This window comes from Hyperoodon ampullatus (genome assembly GCF_949752795.1).
Source record: "Hyperoodon ampullatus genome assembly, chromosome: 8".
Classification (NCBI taxonomy): domain Eukaryota; kingdom Metazoa; phylum Chordata; class Mammalia; order Artiodactyla; family Ziphiidae; genus Hyperoodon; species Hyperoodon ampullatus.
The window spans coordinates 86,084,553-86,104,538 of NC_136921.1; the positions used below are offsets into that span (position 1 = coordinate 86,084,553).

The 19,986-nt window shown below is 35.2% G+C and overlaps 1 protein-coding gene across 2 annotated transcripts in view; it reads right to left on the reverse strand.

The window, feature by feature from the left end:
- TLK1 (tousled like kinase 1) overlaps positions 1-19,986 on the reverse strand; it is a gene marked incomplete at both ends in the record, with an annotated part of 153,982 nt that overhangs the window by 16,923 nt on the left and 117,073 nt on the right. For both annotated transcript variants that reach the window (XM_079710742.1, XM_079710743.1), the window contains 2 exons: positions 585-682; positions 12,119-12,185. In XM_079710742.1, coding sequence (XP_079566868.1) covers positions 585-682; positions 12,119-12,185 — 165 coding nt within the window. The remainder of the gene's footprint in view (positions 1-584; positions 683-12,118; positions 12,186-19,986) is intronic.

The following is a 19,986-nucleotide window of genomic DNA, read 5'->3' on the forward strand; positions in this document are numbered from 1 at the left end:
AAATATTTATTCTGTGCCTACCATATGCCAGGCACTGACCTAGGTTCTGGGGATATAGCAAGAACAAAACTAAGTCCCTGCTCTCATGTAGCTTACATTCGAGTGAAAGGAAACAGATAAAATAACTGAAAAAGAAATTTGTAATTCCAAATAGTGATAAGTGCTAAGAAAAAATAAAGTAAGGCAAGGATACTGAGATAGGGGATGGAGTGAGGCAAGGACTGCTATTTTAGACAGGGTGGCTTCTCTAATGACCACGGGGAGTGAAATAAGGAGTAAGCCACTCAGATATTTAGAGGAGGAACATTTCAGGAAGAGGAAATGGTGAGCACAAAAGCCTTGAGGGAACGAGTCAGACATGTTTGAGGGGGCCAGTGTGTCTACGACATATAAGTGAGGGGAGGATGAGAGAGATGGGGTGGTGAGGTGGCCAGAGACCAGATCAAACGAGGCCTTCTCAGCCATGGGAAGGACTTGAGGTCTATGGTGAGAAGCCCTCCAACAAGGAAATACTGTGTTTATGATCTCCAAAGGGAGAAAAAACTTTTATCATGTAAAACTGTGAAATACAAATAATGACTTACTGTGAATTATCTTCATTATTTATTCTTTTGAGCTCTCGAATGTGAAGATTTCTGACTCTTTCCAAACGTTCAAGTTCTGCCTGGATTTCTGCCTCTTCCTGAAAATGAAGAGAGGGGACTATAACAAGCTCAATTTATTTGTGATATAAAAAAGATATTTTTACTCATGCACCAATTTTTTACAGTGATGGGAAGAATAGTGTATTATAAAGTTCCACTGAGTTAAAAGACCAGAGTGCTCTTTTCAATGCCTGAAAGATAGAAAGAGATAAGGCAAAAGCCTATTTCAAGAAACCATCCTCCACATGAAAATCTTTATACCTAACGAGATGCTGACTTTTATTCTGTACCACAAGAAATCTATTTTTATAACATCTAAACTGAAAATGACTGCAAGGTAGTCTGAAACTGACTTATAACACAAAATGAGCTGAAAGTTTTATTTCTGGTACATTCAAATTTTAATTTACCAGGGAATAATTTACTAGTACAAAACAAATGAAATGAAGATATTTCACAACAGTTAAAAGAGGAAGAAAGGTAAGAGACAGAACTACTGATTATTCTGAGACCTTACAACATTTAGAAAATACACACACACACACACACACACAGTCTGACAACTCACTTTGGATAAATCCCACTACAATTTTAAAGAGACTCTTAAAACAAAAATTTTATGAACAGCTGTGGCAGATCCTTAGTTATCAGAGCAGACCTAGGCAAATCCTAAAGAAATTTACTTTAACATTCATTTAATCTAAACATTTTGATAAATATTTTTCATGTCTCAAAATATACAACTTTTAGAACATTTAAAAAAATTAGACACCAAAACAAATAAAATCACCCATTACACACATACCTCTTGATTTGTCAATATAAATTTAAATACTACTTAAAAAACAAGAACATACCAAATTTCAGTAAAAAGTTCTACAAATGCCCAATTTTATAATATTTTTGAATAACTATTTATTGAGTAAGTAAACAAATCCAGATTGCCTTGGCCTAAATGTGTACCACTACCGTTATAAATCTATACCACCTGGAATAGAGGTTATTTAAATATTTGTTTGGGTTTTTTTTAGCACTGTCTCTTAATGATTTATCTTCTGATATTTTTTAAAAAATCCTTTATCTCAAAAAATTAACAGTTCTGAAATTTACTTTGAAAATATAAATATTATTTCATCGTAAAGCAGATAATAGAGATATAAAGTCTATTACCCATTTATCTAAGGCTTAAACTGAAAGGAATATTCTAAGTATCATAAACGGAAAGGAATATTCTAAGTATCATAAACGGAAAGGAATATTCTAAGTATCATAAAGAAAAACAAAAAACAAACATTCACAGATTAAAAAACTAAATCTAAGTATGCTGTTCATATTCCACCTGACCTTAAGATTATTTCAGTTATTTTAAAATGAAACAACCACTACTTGTTGCAGAGATATTTAATGTAAATTAGGCATTAGATGATACATAGAAACCTTCAAAATAAAATTTAAGTAAAAAAAGAGAAAAATAAATATATTTAAGTGAAGATGAACTTTTCTAAAATCTTGGGAAGAGTTTTCTAAAACAGATACACTAAATTCTCTGAAATTTCCTCATTTAATGTAGCTTCAGTTACAACTATTTCTAATTTTAATGAAAAAAAGAAAAAAGGTAAGATAATGTCCCAGGGGATTAAATAGCTGAAGATTCATTATAAGGAGAGGGAATAGATTTAAAAGCTTTGGAACAATAAAGTCAAACCACAGTTCAGTTTTCTCCATTTAGTTATATAAAGCAGAATAAGAAACTGGCCATATAGCTGTGCCCATGAGTATGAAAAAATTCAAATTCACTTATGCCACAGAACACAGAAAGTGGTAACTTACTTTCTTCAGATTACTAATGTTTGCTGCCTTAAAACCTGCCGTTAATTTCTTATACATGTAGGAAGCTACTAAACACTTAGTAAGTTGGTATAATTTTAAATAATCTGATAAAACGGTGAAATGCCTATTAGAATACCAGCAAAAATACTTGTTTCAGCTTTCGTTTGAAAATGTGGTATGAGGATACTATTTTAAAAATGAATTTATAGATATTAAATTTTATTAACTCATAAATATATAATTATGATATTCAACTAGATTGTTGACACATAATTACATTTGTTTTATAATTTTTGGTAATCTTCAGATGTTTATACAATGGCAGTAATCAATATCACAATATACTTACTAAAGAAAATAAAATGTCTGTGCCAGCTAAGCAAGCTTTTTACCCTCTATAAAACATGACAAGTATGCCCCATAAGATCTTACAATACAAAAGCACAGGCAAGCTTCATTCAGTTTGAATTGTAAAGTTTACAGGAAGAAACAAAATGTCAAGAGCACTAGTTTAAAAAAAAAGCTGGATCCTAGGTATTTAAGAGGCATGTCAAGGGAAGGAACTATAACAAAGTCATATGCAAATAGACATAAATCCTCCATAGTCATCAGTGAAATATATTTACATCTTCCATATTGTAATTTAATATTTATTCCACAATATCCTGGACCTTAAAGTGACACACTTCTAGAGGAAAGATAATTCAATAACTCTAAGTAACTTCTCTCAAATCCCACTGAGAAAAAGTATACATGCTATTATGGATTGAAGGTTTGTGTTCCTCCCAAGTTTTGTATGTCTAAGCCCTAAACCCCAATGTGATAGTATTTGGAGAAGGGGACTTTGTGAGGTAATTAGAGCTAGCTTAGGTCATGAGAGTGGAGCCCTCATGATGGGATTAGTGGCTTTTTGAGGAGGAAGAGAGAGAAAGAGATCTCTCCTTCCAACCCCACCATCTCTTTGTGGGAGCACAGAGAAAAAATCATGTGAAGGCTTGAGAGGACAGCCATCTACAGACGAGGAAGAGAGCCCCCCATCAGAAACTAAACCCTGCTGGACCTTGATCTTAGACTTCCAGCCTCTAAAAGTGTGAGAAATAAGTTTCTCTTCTTTAAGCCGTCCAGTCTATGGTATTTTGTTATGGCAGCCTGAACAGATTAATACACATACTTTTAGGCAAACACTAGGCAATACTGCTTAGTATCCTCTCCTTACAGAAAGGGGCAAGGCCCAGTTTTGGTCGAGCCCCAAGGTACAACAGTCTAGAATATGGTAGTCTTAGCAACTGAACTTATCTTTACTGCAGTTCATTTCCAAAGATCTATATACTGTAGCCCACGCTCTCCTTGCTTGAGACTGACATTAGCCTCTGGGCCATCCTCAGAATTAATCGTTTTCAGAGGGTTCAGGAGAAGCAAGGCAGACCTGGGCTCAAAACTGATCTGAATCATTATGGAATGGAATCCTGAAACGCATGGCAAAGGTAGTCCAAATTATTAAAATGAAAAAGAGAGGCAATCCAGACAGCTAGATCATGCTTAATAAGAATACCAAGTTTCAATCCTCAAGTCATCCACCAGCTAAGCAATTAAAGCAGAGAAGGTCTAAGAAGAAACAAACAGCATCTCTGGAAGGGAACTGGTCTCTGTAGACAATTATGGTGTTGAAGGGACATGAGTAAGAAAAGATCCCATTAAAGAGAGAGGTAGGTTTGGTAATCACATACAATAAAAGGACATGGCTCTTTTCCATTTAAACAAAAAGATATAGCAATGGACCTTAACAGTACACACTACAGCTATTTTAACAGTATTTTAAAATAAGATCTAATATTCTGAATTACTTAAATATATAAAAAAACCCAGGTTAGACAAGTATACAACAACAGATCTCAATATTGCCTCATCATTTAAGTAACCTGCAAAACACACCACCTTCTAAAATTTTTAACTTTTAAAAATTTAAAAGGTAAAACCAGTTTGTCCCTCACTAGATATTTAGCATAGAAATGCTTTCTATTTGTAATCAAAGTCCTTTCTGGCAACTTAGTATCCTCTTGGCTTAACATTCTAAGCTAAAATTACGTTACAGCAACAGTAGTATCTCTGTAAAATGCCAGATTAAAACTGCTAGGCAGATTTGGGGTATTTTTGAGCATTTCCTTTCATGGTAATTTTTTTTAAGTGGGGGTGTGTAGGCATTAAACTATAAAGCTTAAAGAGTTATAAAATGCATTTTCACATGTAAAACTAATGGATTTCCTGAAAAAATTAAACATCCTAGTTTAAACTTCTTTAGCAAATCTTTAATGTATATTACATGTCAGCCCCACAAAAAAACCCTCAATTTCAAAGAGCAGACTTTCTATAAAGCCAAGATAAGATAGAAAGTATTTTCTGATATATCGTTCTCAGCTTGCCTATAATCCATGAGGGTTGGTAGAAGAATTCTGTGTGGTATATTATGAAGATGGTGAAAGCAGAGAAAAGCTTATCACTTACAATAGTATATTCAACAGCACCATAACAGCATTAGTCTGTCTGGGAAAACTAGTTCAGAACGAGGTTTCAACAAGTTTAACACCAAATTCATTTAGTAGTATGAACAATACGAATCCCTCAAAAGTTAGTATCTCCAGGTCCTCAAATTAAGTTTTAATTTCATTAAATACTTATAATGTCATTCTAAAAGTTTATCACCAGGAGAGTGAAATGTGAAATTAACAAAAGGCACTATTAAAGGCTAACAGAAAGGGCAGTGCAGAAAAAAAGAAGAAGAAAATTTTTACCAATTTACTTCAAATTTATCCTTATTAAATGTCCTCAAATTTTTCTTCATTATATTCTTTAATATATCTTAAATATGGATATGAGAGACATGAGCCATTGGAAATATGAACCAACGAACAAAAAAACCACGTTGAATGTACAGAGATGGGTTTTGAAACTACTGCCCATAATCCTATTTTTGCTTGAGTATGGTTGTATAGATTGAGGAGTAGGGTAGGAGGAGGAAAAGGGATAAATATTATGAAATTCCTAGGGAGGTTTTCTTTCCTAACTATATGTATGCCCCCTCCATGCCCACCCTCAATCACTGAGCTGGATATTACTGAGGGGAGCATACTGCATCTCCCTCAGGTGTGTTTAACTCGATTACTTTAGAACCTTAATGTTTTCCTCTCTCTGCACTTCATTTCCTTCTTTGGGGGGTGGGGGGTCATTAATCTCTCTTCAAATGCATAAATATATACATCAAAACCCTTAAATGGGAATAAGTGTTAAAATGGACAGGTTTTGATTCTGTCAGTTCCCCCATTCTGTTTAAACAAACCCAACCCTATCTTCTCAACAGCAAATAAATGTAACAGTTCAACTCTCTGGCAAACTTTAAATATTTAGTACACTTCCTGAAAAAGAAATCACAGCTACTGTATTAGGGGGATGAAGCTCCTTGATGTTAAAAACACTAGCCAAGGTGCTGACACCAAGCCTTAGCACATACAGGTACAATGCCTTACTACTATACTTTCCTCCAGCTTTCTGCCTCCTTTTAACCTTTTTTCAGGACTTTGATGGATTCCATATTTTTTTTAAGTATGAAAAGATTTAACTTTCTACACAATAATGAGAAGAACCTAATCTTCTAGACTCTCTCTGTACATATGCATATAAACAGCATGGAGTTACAGTTCTTGGCCAGTGGCCAAGCAGTTGTTCTCTCTTTTTTGTGAAACAGTGATCTCTACACTGAACTTACAAACCTGAATAAATTAAACCCTGCTCTAACCAATGGTTAACATGACTTCTAAGATTCTTTCCAAAATTTAAAAAATTCCATTGCCTATATAACTGGATTAATATCAAACACTACAGAAGTAAAACACATTTTACTGCTAAATTTTCACTTTGGTAAGTGAACAATCATCTACTACCAAGTAAAGACGTATAATTATAAATGGTGGGGAAAAAGCCAGGAATATGTTTGTAGGTTTACAATGAGAGTAGGAAGTAGAGTATACACTGGGAGCTTTCCTATCTACAGCTAGTTCCATGTTCTCTCAGCACAGGCAGATTTCACAGACAGTACTCATTTTTAAATGGAAGCAGTACTAAGCACAAAATGTCAAGTTTAGAATTCCAACACTCTTCTTGGCACTTTTCTTGCCCACACATGCCAAGAAGTCAGGAACCTCATAATATTCTTCACAGGCTTAATGGTGACTTTTTCTAGTATAATGCATTTTCACTAGATTTCCACTGAAATCTACTTCCTACACAAGTAGCATCTTGTGTTATGTTCTAGAGAAACATAATGTACAAGGTGGTTGGCTCTGAGAGAAAAATTTCTTGAATATAAAGGTGCACACACAGTTTTAGAGATTAATCCCTCTAGCATTAAGTATTTTCATATTTTTATTCTAAACTAAAGTGACGAGATGCCACATATGCAAACTTATTCTTTGTGGTCATAATAAGGATTTGATAAATCAGATGACAGTGGTATTCTAGAAAGAAAGACCAAAGGAGATATCAAACTTCAAGAATATTTGGGGGTTAATTCACCTAAAACCAATGCCCTGTATCCTCCACTGTTCAAAAGGCTTGCAGACAATCCATTGTCTTCCATTTCAACTAGTTGCATGGTCCACTGTGAAGGAGTGAGAAAAGAGCTGTGTGCTTGTTCTTGACCTGTAAAGATTTCATCATGGAAGATTAATACTGATGCTGCGGCTGCCTGTTACTGGTTGTTTCTCTTTGCAGGTGCCAAAATCGGTCAGAGAACAGGATTTCAGTGGCAGAGTTGTTGCTATACTGTTATCTCTTCAGAACGGAGGCACAAGGAGAGATGAATGCCACATCGCAAGGAGCAAAGGAGAGAGAGAGAAAGAAATGGTGTCAGGTGGCATGTTGGATGCGATTTTTGTTTTAGTAGAGATTGAGATGACTGTAATTGTTTAGCTGATTCCTTCGGTCTGCAAAGATACACTTGTGTTGGTGCTGATGGTTCTTGACTAATCCTGTTTCAATTACAAGTTGGTTATGTTTTTCCAATAAAAAGTTCTGACACTTATATTCAGGGCTTCTCTCTCTCTCTCTCTCTCTCACACACACACACCCCAAAACACATACATTAAAGCCAATCCCTACAATACTATCTAATATTCCATATTGAGATGTCAAATCTTCTATATGCAGTCTCTCCAACTCATCAAATATTTAAAATCCAGAAGACAAAAAAATTTGAAGACTAGAAAATAAGAAGCAACACCTCCACATGCTGTTCACATCACAAACTTGAATAACAGCAGTGGCATGACATAGTTATTGGTCCCAATAACTTTCAAAATTCTTACTTCCTCTTTATTTTGGCATATTATGATTGGTAACTTGTATCTTTTAAATGATAATATGACTACGGAGATAATCTATTACAAGGAAAACGGTTTTTCAGGGATTTTTTAAAAAGTTGTTTGTGTTAGTTTAGTAACAATTCTTGGAAAGCACATCCATGTAGTTTTTCTTCAATTCCAGAATAAAGATCGGAACTATACAAACAACAGCCTAGCAGAACTCCTCAAATCACAAAGATAAATGACTTTCCCATAACTAGACTGTATCAAAGACTGGTATCAAAACAGGATCAACCATAAAAGCTAACTGGTATGTGGTTTATTAGTTTCCTTAAATCCAGAGGTCCCACACGTGGCAGGTGGGATGGATTTTAAATGGGATTTAGTTGCTCTGCCTCAAAGGAACAACTTTTTGCAGACAGGAAATTATTCCCGTTGCAACTACAAGCTTTTAATGAGTGATAATTAAGGAAGTTTGTGCATAATTACTAGTAGCAAAAAAGTTATTTTTTAATAAGTTTTAGGAATAATTTGTACAGTCTCCATATACTTTACTATATAGCTCTTTTCTGTTCTATTCAATTAAATCTTTAGCTCTATAAAAGGTAAAATTATACTAGAGTGTATTTACACATTTTAACCAAAAAAAGGTGCTTTCCCTGTTGACCTTTAAAAATAAACTTAGAATGAAAAACAATGAAGCAGCTAATAATAAAGAAATATTCTAGTTGATAGAACAGTCACTAACAGGATACCCAAGGAAAGTAATATGTAAGAGAAAGAAAGAAGTATGTGTGTGTGAAAAACTTAACTGCTCTCCTTTATCTGCAATGAAAATGAAACAGCATGTTTCTGGGGGAAAAAAAAAGAGCAAACATTCACACTACTCTAAGAAACATGCAGAGAAAGCTACAAGTGAATTAATTCTTCTGAATACAAAAGGATCAACTTGCTGTTTATCTACAACTAGAGAATTGTAGGAATAAAGCTAAGGGTACTGCCACTGAAATAGGAGGGAAAAAAAAGAAATAGCAGTGAGAAAAAGTTCAAGTTTTCGCTTTGCCAGTTCCTAGCTGTATTAATTTAGACAAAGCAAACAGAGAAGATCTTGGCATTCAAATTTAACATTAATGTTCACTTTAGAATGGTTAAAACTTCAAAGTGAATAAAATGTAATATTATGTAATTCTCCTGAAATGGGAATTTGAATCATGCCTGACTTAGGCAGTGTGGAAATAAAGTGAATTTTGGTGAATGAGCAATAATTTCACAAACTGATTAATAACTAAAACAATAAATATTAAATAATCCTTGCTATATTAAAAAAGATGATGCTGCATAATAACTTTCCTAATTTCAAAAGAAAATAAGCTCTTAAGTTTACATTTACTATTTGGTGGTTACCAGAAATATGTATTTATTTTAGCCATGGACTTACTGCTCAACTCTCATTTGTTACTCTATCACACTAACAGATTCATTGGATTTGGATTTATTATGTTTCTAACCCTACAGAATAGTATAGAACATGAACTGAATTTTATGATTTATTCAATGGTAAATATACTTTCTCATATTTCAGCTTCTCTATTCAATTATTATGATTATCTTTATAAAATACAATGCACAGCATAAATTATTTATCTCAAGAAAAAGTAAATAGGCCTCCTAGTCTCCTGTGTCCAAATGGTATGGGTTTTGTCAATGATGGACATTTTTTCCTTTGGTGTCAACAAATTTAGTCTAATAATTCCATTTAACTTCAAGAGTTTTTATTAAAGGGAGAGTGACAGTCACCTTTGCTAATGCAGGAGTATGCTGGGCTCCATATCTAAACCCTAAGCTGATGTAGGTCACATGATTAATTCCTATGCAGGTTACATGGACACCGAATATTCACAGATCAGATCCAGCCTATGGCAGAAGCAATATAGTTACATGTCAGGGCATAGTTCATGTTGGCTTAAGATAGAGGTGATAACATCTTTTCTTTTAACTCAAGCTTGCTCTCTATGTGTTAAAAGTGTCCAATCTACCTGTGTTTTAGAAAACAAAATGACCTATTTTTAATGCCCTACTTTTCAACTGTGCTTTAGAATGCCAAATAACTTATTTTTAACACATGTAACTGAATGATTATTATTTTTAAATTGTATGACTCAAAAATTAATACCCAGTGGTAAGCAGGTAACTGCTATTTATTTGTGCTCTAAGGTGACACTACTTACTCAGTTTTGTTCTCTGTGTGTACTACTAGCCACTTTCATCATAATGCATTCATTCTCCTCACCCAAAATAGTCTTTCAGAAGAAAATATGAGAATTCAAGACATGATAGTATATTTCAGCATTATTTCATCCACTCTCCCAAAATATTCCATGATGGAGATCAAAGAAAAGTAATGTTGTAAATTGGTTAAGAAGAAGATAAAGTTAGAAATCTAAAACTGCTCAGCAAATTTGATAAAAGCTGAAAAAAAATAAAATAGGAAAAAGATTATGGAGGGGACAATTATTAGAAAGAATGAGTAAATACAAAAAATGGAGAAGTCAAACACTGGGAAAGAAGATAATATGGAGGTTAGAAGAAAAGGTGTAGTAATCTACAACAGCTTACAACTGTTTATATAATATCTAGACATTTAAGTATATGTACCTCACTTACAAAATAGAAGTGTTTCAGAGAAATGAAATATTTTCAATGTACCAGGAAAGCTTTAAAATCAACCAACCACCCACCAACCAAAAATAAAAACAAACCCTCTTCTGAATCCTTTTAAGCGTTTTTGTAATACAAATAGTTGATTCCTAATTTAACTGCTTTATAATAAGTTTTCATAAAATCTCATCATTAGAAAGAGTAATTTGAAATTTACTATTATATGTGAAAATAATAACCCTCCAGTTAATTATATTCTTTAGTATCCCATTATCATGAGAGGCTGGTTAGAAAATAATTGATAAATCTTTATATGGGACATCAAACACAGGTCTCTATGAATTTATTATCAAAATAGCTTACGTGGGCAGACAGATACTTGTACTAATTCTGAACTACAAAATCCCCTCTTCCCTTCCATAGTCCCATTACAACTCCATCGGATACAAAACAGACTGAAGTTGCCTGCTTATACCAAAGAGCAAGAGAAATGTCAATAATTACAATAGAATACAAAAACAAAACAGAGCAGAATAAATCATTTTAGAATGTACTGTTCAAGTAGTTTAGGTTGAAACTTTTCTGAGCAGGGGCATAGACAGATATGACATAGTAAAGAACACTAACACAAATTACACACATATATATATGTGTATATACATATACACACAAAACATAATTTTTTTCTTTTCCCTGTAGTTAAATGGCAGGGATCTGAAGCATGGTGATAACATTCCAAAAACAAAAACATCTATAGTGAGGTGGTAGCTGCTGCAAGAATGGGTTTCTCTGACCTACCTTACCCTACCCCAGGGAGATGACTTCATAGATACTATCTTCAATTAGTTCACTAACTCAGGTTTAGCTATTATTCAGCCTATTAAAAAAACGTAAGTAATGTGACAAGCAGAAAGCAGAATTTAAAAATTGGATCAAAGGCAAAGAATTTTATATCTGTCGGTAACTTCATTTTGAGGGGGAAAATCTACTCTATTATTTCTTTGAAGTGGTTTGAACTAAAAAACAATGAACTGATTACAATTCCAGAGTTTACAAACAAGTACAAAGCTACATATTATAAAAATTTACTAATAACATATAACAATGTTTTTCTAAATTATATCACTTCATATTATTACTGATGATCAGGTTCTACTAAATTTGCCAATGTACATATTTTAATTGAAACATTTAATTGAGCATTCAATATCTTCAAAGTTAAGCCAAAGAAACAGTTTGTTATTAATTTATACTTATTTCAATTTATTATGAAATGGACACAAACAATATGGAATCTTACATTTCATCTTAAAAATGAAGCATTTTTTAACAAAAAGATAGCATTTAACAGAGTAATTGTAAGAACCTGGAGGTCTGGCCAGGAATTATTCCTCCATTACAGGGACATGGTATCATCAGCATCTCAAATGTCTGTTAAGTTGCCACAAGGTAAAGGAATGTTATTTTAATATATTCAACATAAAAATGCAACTTTAATGCCCCTCTTTTTTGGTCCAAAGTTTTTAATTTAGGTGCTTTCTCTCTTAAGTTTTGACTTCTTCAATAAGAAACTTATAACACAACTTTCCACAACCTCTGGTAAACTAAAAATCCAGGATATGTTTCACATACCTTTTTGAGATGTCCTAGTCTAAGTTTGAAAATTTCTTCCTGTTCATGATATTCTGCCAAAGTCAACCTGTCAAAATGAAATTGTAATTCTAGATATTAAGATTAACACTTATTATTTCTTATTAACAACCAATAAAAAATAAGATAAAATTAATCAAATGGAAATACTAAAATGTTGACAACTTTCAGCCCAAAATACATAAGCCAAAAGTATTCCTCAGAATACATCTTATTGAAGGTATTCTTCAGAATACATCTAAAACTTACAGATGGAACAACTGACTGATTCATAAGTTCAACAACTATTTAATGAGTACCACGAATCAAGTGATATTCTAGAATTTAGATCTTAAGGATACAATGAAAAAGACAGTTTCTCCTTACACTCTGGTTTGAACTTACACTCCATAGTGGGGGTAAGAAAGCAGAAGAGAAACAATTTGGTCCAGAAATAAAATAATCCTAAATAACAGTAAGTGTTATGAAGAAAATTAGAAAGGGTGGTGTGATAATGACTGTATTACACTAACTTGCACTGAGTTTTAGGGAGGTAATCTTGATCTAAATATCAAAAAGGACCTAGGGGAGTATGTTCTAGACATAGGTTAAAGCAAGGACAAAGACACTAAGATGGAAACAGGTTGATATATGAGAAGAGGAAAAAATGCAAGTATCAGAACATAGTCAAAGAGGCTGTCAACAAAAGATGTAAAGCAGGGGGGCAGCTTCTGTATGGACTTTAGACCAAGGAAAGAATTTCATTTCACTTTAAGAGTACTGGGAAATCAGTGCAAAGGGAATCAGTCCAATTTGGGCACTGGTTTAAAAAAAGAAAGAAAGAAACTAAGACATTTTTCCCTTCTCTGCTTCCATGTGCTAGTGAATAAGTGAGATACAGGGATGCTAAAACTATAGTCAAACCACCAAATTATTAATAAATATAAACAGACATAAGACTTGAAAGTACTTTATGGTTGTTTTACTATTAATTTCAAATATTCCTATATAAATTTGAAAAATAATTGCAGCTAACCCTTGAACAACAAGGGTTTGAACCATGCAGGTCCACTTATACTAAGATTTTTAAAAATAAATACATATTACAGTACTACATGATCTGTAGCTGGCTGAATCTGTGGATGCGGAACTGCAGAGGCCAGCTGTAAAGTTATGTGCTCAGTTTTCAACTGTGGGAGGGGTGGAGCCCCAACCCTCATGTTGTTCAGGGTTCAACTGTAGTCTAATGTATGTAGAACCATAACAAGACATATACATATTATAACATTTCCTAAGAAAAAATGATTCTGTATCATTAAAGTGAAAGGAAGAGAAAAAAAAAAAAAAAAACAAAACAACTTCCATTTCATACACCAATATTGAAAAAATTGCTTTTATCTATCACATTCAAGCCCTTGTTTGTTTACTTACGTGTTCTGGGTGTATTTGGTTAAGCTCCTAACCCAAGTATGACTTATTTATGCTTGGTGCAGGTCCCTCAGCAACATTCAGTATAAACGGTATTTCCCTTTAGCTAGATGCTAATTAAATTTACTAATTCTAAAGAAAGGGTATTCAAATGAAACAATAAAAAACCTCCAAGAAATTCAGTTAGCATTCCATTAGAAATATCTTAAGAGTGAAAAAATAAACATTTAAAATTAAATCTCTCTACCCAGTCTTTGGTTAACACAACCACTGGATTTTATTCTACTGAATATAGCAGTATAGTTGCAGCGGCTGCTTAAATTCAGAGAACTAAATGTTGCATTGTGAATGTGAAACATTCATGCAGATGGAATGAAAGAAGAAGGGGGTAAGGTGATATTTTTTTAAAATGAGGTTTGGAAACTAAAACCGATAATATCTCAACTAGCCCAGTAAAGTAAAGCCATAGGAATTTTGGCAAATAGCTTCTGGATCGGCATATATGCCACCAATGGAAATCACCTGTATAACAATATCATAACTTCCTATTCTTAAAATATGGTTTTAGGCCCAGTGGTAGACCACAGGATGGGCTCAGAACTAATTTTTTAAAAACATGTAAATATTCTGTTTGTTTCTATACAGGAATAAAATACAATTCTATACTTTGGTTTTTACTGAGTTAAAGTATAGCTAAATTTAGTATTCATAAATTAAAACTCATATGACTAATATAGTTTCCTAAAATTTTTGATACTGTATTCTACTAAAAAGTTTGGCTATCATGCAAAACTGTACACCTACTATACACACAGATGGCTGGGAATTTCTGCAATTTGGAGGGAAGATATTTTGTTGTCTTGAGTTGGTAGTAGTTTTCAATAGCTACTTTTCTTCTGAGTCAATAATAAATCAATGTCAATTAACTCCATGATGACTTAGTTTGTTGAATACTGTTTGGTTAATCTTGTAGTATAATGTAATACATATTTGCTATTTACTAGCATTTAGTTCCAGTTGTTAACATGTTTGTGCTGTGGTTCAAATATAAATCATCCGCATCCCTATAGCTAAAGCAAATGCACACAAATACTCCCTTCCCTAAATTTACTTAGTATAGTGATACTTCATTGATTTCAAAAGCTTTGACCTCAGAGCATTATTTTATAGGTCTAATCCTAATATGAAACACATACAATTCTCACCAAAGGTTAATGGTAACTTGCAGCAGCAGCAGCAGCAGCAGCAGCAGCAGCAGCAGCAGCAGAACTTTGCTATCTCCTTACTTCATTTTGATTATTACTACTATAAAACTTCAAATAAACAGCAAAAAAAAAAATGTATATATATATTAATTTCTCTCTGCTTGGTTTTAAAGCATCAATAAGCAGATTTCACAGACAGTATTAAATACTGTCTATTTAAATACTGTCTAAATACTATTAAATTAAGTATTAAATACTACTGACTTTCTTGGGCAGTGACTCTTACCATTTTGCGATCATGGATATCTAAAAATAACCTAGGGACTTCCCTGGTGGTGCAGTGGTTAAGAATCCACCTGCCAATGCAGGGGACACAGGTTCGATCTCTGGTCTGGGAAGATCCCACATGCCACAGAGCAACTAAGCCCGTGCGCCACAACTACTGAGCCTGTGCTCTAGAACCCCGAAGCCACAACTACTGAGCCCGCGTGCCACAACTACTGAAGCCCACATGCCTAGAGCCCGTACTCCACAACAAAAGAAGCCACCACAATGAGAAGCCTGCACACTGAAACAGAGAGTAGCCTCCGCTCGCCGCAACTAGAAAAAGCCAACACGCAGCAATGAAGACCCAACACAGACCAATAAATAAATAAATAAAATTATAAAAAAAAATCAGATGTGTTTGTATACACCAGCAATTGAACAATCTAAAAAAGATATTAAGAATACAATTCAATTTATAATAGAATCCAAAAGAATAAAATATGTAGGAATAAATTTAACTCAGGAAGTGACTTGTACACTAAAAACTACAAAATATTGCTAAAGAAATGAAAGCATACTAATTAAATGAAAGGACTTCTGTGTTCATGAATTAGAAGACTTACTATTGTTAAGAGGGCTATCCTCCCCAAAGTGATCCACAGACCCAATGTAATCCTGATCAAAATACACGTCACCCATTTACTAAAATGGGAAAGCTGATTCTTAAATTCATATGGAAATGCAAGGGTCCTCAAACAGACAAAACAATATTGAAAAAGAAAAAGTTAAAGGACTTACACTTCCTATTTCAAAAATTAAAACAAAGTTATATTCATCGAAAGAGTGTGGTACTGCCATAAGGATAGACACATACTGTATGATTCTTTTTAATGAAGTATCCAGAAGAAGCAAACAGACATAGAGAAAACAAACATAGAGAAAGCAGATTATTTGTTACCAGGAGGATGTAGGGAGGGAGGCATGGGGAGTGATTAATTAATGCGCATTAGGTGTTCTGGGTGAATAAAATGTTTTGAAACTAAAGGGAGGTTGTGGTTGCATAACATTGTGAATGCACTAAATGCCACTGAACTGTATATGCTTTTTTAAAAAAATATATTTATTTATTTTTTTGGTGGGGGGCTGTGTTGGGTCTTCATTGCTGTGTGCGGGCTTTCTCTAGTTGCAGCGAGCAAGGGTTACTCTTCATTGCGGTGCGTGGGCTTCTCATTGCGGTGGCTTCTCTTGTTGCAGAGCACAGGCTCTAGGGCATGCGGACTAGTTGTGGCACGCGGGCTCAGTAGTTGTGGCACGCAGGCTCTAGAGTGCAGGCTCAATATTTATGGCACACGGGCTTAGTTGCTCTGCGGCATGTGGGATCTTCCCCGACTAGGGCTTGAACCCGTGTCCCCTGCATTGGCAGGCAGATTCTTTCCCACTGCGCCACCAGGGAAGTCCCTGTATATGCTTTTAAGTGGCTACTTGTATGTTATGCAAATTTCACCTCAAATTTTTTTTTTTTTAAGTATCACTGGGAAAAAGAAACGGGGGTGTGTGGGAAGGATGAAACTAGTCTGCCTCTGAAGAGCCCAATGTTCACAATAGAATAAAAACTGAATTGAGAACTAACGACTTACACCAAGTGCCAGTGTGGTGTGTAGAGTAATGGCCCCATAAAGATGTCCACATCCTAATCCTTGGACATGTGAGTACGCTAAGTTACACAACAAAGGAGAATTAAAGTAGCAGATGGGGGCTTCCCTCGTAGCGCAGTGGTTGAGAGTCCGCCTGCCGATGCAGGGGACACGGGTTCGTGCCCCGGTCCGGGAAGATCCCACATGCCACGGAGCGGCTAGGCCCGTGAGCCATGGCCGCTGAGCCTGCGCGTCCGGAGCCTGTGCTCCGCAACGGGAGAGGCCACAACAGTGAGAGGCCCGCGTACCGCAAAAAATAATAATAAAAAAAAAAATAAAGTAGCAGATGGAATTAAAGTTGCTAATTAGCTGACTTTAAAATAGGGATTTAGGGACTTCCCTGATGGTCCAGTGGTTAAGACTTCACATTCCAATGCAGGGGGTGTGGGTTCAATCCCTGGTCGGGGAGCTAAGATCCCACATGCCTCGTGGCCAAAAAGCCAAAACATAAAACAGAAGCAACACTGTAACAAATTCAATACAGACTTTTAAAATGGTCCACATCAAAAAAATCTTGAATAAACAAATAAATGAAATAGGGATTTATTCTGGATTACCCTTTGGGGATGTGATTACAAGAGGCCTTAAATGCAGAGAGAAGGGCAGACATCTCAGAATCACAGTGACATAACATGAAAAAGACTTGACTGCTACTGCTGGCTTGCAGATGGAAGGGGATCACGAACCAAGCAGTATGGGCAGGGCCTCTAGAAGCTGGAAACAGCAAGAAAATGCGTTCTCTTCTAGAGTAACACAGCCCTGACAACACCCTGACTTTAGCCCAGGGAGACCCATTTTGGATTTGTGATCTCCAAAACTGTAAGATAATAAATTTGTGTCGTTTGAACTCAATGAATTTGTGGTAATTTGTTACAGCAGCAGTAGGAAACTACTACAGATCTTGGTACCTGGAAATGGGATGTTCTGATAATAAACACCTAAAAATGTGGAAGTGGCTTTGGAATTGGGTAGTGGGCAAGAGGCTAGGAGAATTTTGAGGAGCATGATTTAAAAATAACCTTAGACTGCATTGAATGGACTATTAGCAGAAATACGAATGTTAACAACTCTGCCAAGTGAGGATGCAAGGAATTCCACGAGGAGCACAGTACGGAAAACACAAACAGCCTTAGAGAACACCTAAATTGTCATGAATGGACCGTCAGTAGATAGTAGAGGTGCCACTGGTGAGAACTCAGAAGGAAATGAGAAACATGTTCTGAAAACTGGAGGAATCCTTGTTATTATGAAAGAAAGCTTAGCAAAACTGTATCCTATAGTTATGCAGAAAGCCAAACATGTAAGAAATGAACTTAGGAAATTTCCAAATAGACTGTTGAAGGTGTGGACTGGTTTCTTCTCACTGTTTATATTAAAATATAAGAAGAGAGAGGTAAATCAAAGGGAAGAAATGTTCAACCAAAAAACCCTCCAGGATTTAATGTTTTAAGAAATTTTCATCTTATCCAGAGTACAAAATACACCAAAATTGAGATTCATGGTCAAAGCTGCTCTTAAAAAGGAGGATGTAGCTGGACAACCTTTTGCTAATACTCCAGAGAAGTCAGAGTATTCATCACATAAACAGTCTTTAAAAAGATGAAGTGGGTGACTCATAGATCCTCTTAGCCTTCTCCGCAGAAGCCAAAAATAGCGATGAAATTATCTAGAAAAGAATCATGGAGGATCCTCTTGTCTAATGGAGTGAATCTTTGTGTCATACATGAAAGATCCACAAGATTCTTGAGAACTTTACACCAGCAGAAACACTACCAGCTTGGATTTTAAGGGACAGAGAGTACAAAATGAAAGGCTGTCAAACACTCAAAACTCTACAAACAAGAAACTGGTTGAAAAAGCTACTCAGCAACAAATACATGCTAAACTTCATGAAAGAGAAATCTTCATGAAAAACACTCAGAGGACAGAAACTTGCAGAGCCACATGCTACAGAAAAATTATTACCAGACCTTGAAACCAGAGTTTGCCTGGATGGATTTTGAAACTGCTTGGATCAGTGACACCTTTAATATTCTTCTGTTTGAACGGAAAATGTCTCTAACTCTTAACCTATGCCTGTCCCCATCACTGTATTTTGGGAAGAGATAACTTGTTTCTTGAGGTTCACAGATTAAGAGGAATTGTTCTCAGTGTGGCTTATACACAGAGTCTCACTCATAACTGATTTAGATAATGAGATTTAGAATGTTTAAATTAATGAGATTTAGATAAGATTTTTAGATGTGGAATGAAGGCTGTAATGAGGTTGAGACTTTGCTGATAAATGGATTTTGCATGTGGGAAAGATGTGCATCTTGGGTCAGAGGGCAGATTGTGTAGGTAGGATAATGACTTTCCAAAAATGCCACATCCTAATCCTTGGGACTTGTGAATATGTTTAAAGGCCAAGGATTAAATGGGATTAATATTGCTAATTAGCTGACCTTAAAATAAGGTGACTACCTTGGATAATACAGCTATGAGTACACAGTGTAAAGAAAAAAAATTTTTATCTGAAGGAAGCTGGGAGAAGGCACAGAAGAGGTAACATCTGAGCCTGGTGAAACAGGAGCAGCAGAAAGAAGCCAGGAGGAAGAAAGAGGGCACACAGGGGCATGGTGACCCAGAAGCACAGCATGTAGACGTGCAAGCAAAAAGAAAAACCAATGTATACTGTAGATTAAAGAAGTTATCTTCTACTGTTTGCTAAGAGTTTAAAGACAGATCATGCTGAATTTTATATATTTTGGCATCTATTAAGATGATCATATAATCTTTTTCTTTATGTAGAAAATTACATTGATTTTTCTTATATTAAACCAACCTAGCATACCTGAAATAAATCAAACTTGGTCTTGATAAATTATCATTTTTATATATTATCTGTTGGGTTGCTAATATTTTATTTAATATTTTTGCATTTATTTTTTAAAAAATTTTTATTTATTTTAAAATTTATTTATTTTTGGCCGCATTGGGTCTTCGCTGCTGCGCGCGGGCTTTCTCTAGTTGCAACGAGCGGGGGCTACTCTCCGTTGTGGTGCACAGGCTCCTCACTGCAGTGGCTTCTCTTGTTGCGGAGCACAGGCTCTAGGCACACGGGCTTCAGCAGTTGTGGCTCGCGGCCTCTAGAGCAGAGGCTCAGTAGTTGTGGTGCACGAGCTTAGTTGCTCCACAGCATGTGAGATCTTCCCGGACCAGGGACTGAATCTGTGTCCCCTGCACTGGCAGGTGGATCCTTAACCACTGCGCCACCAGGGAAGTCCTGCATTTACTT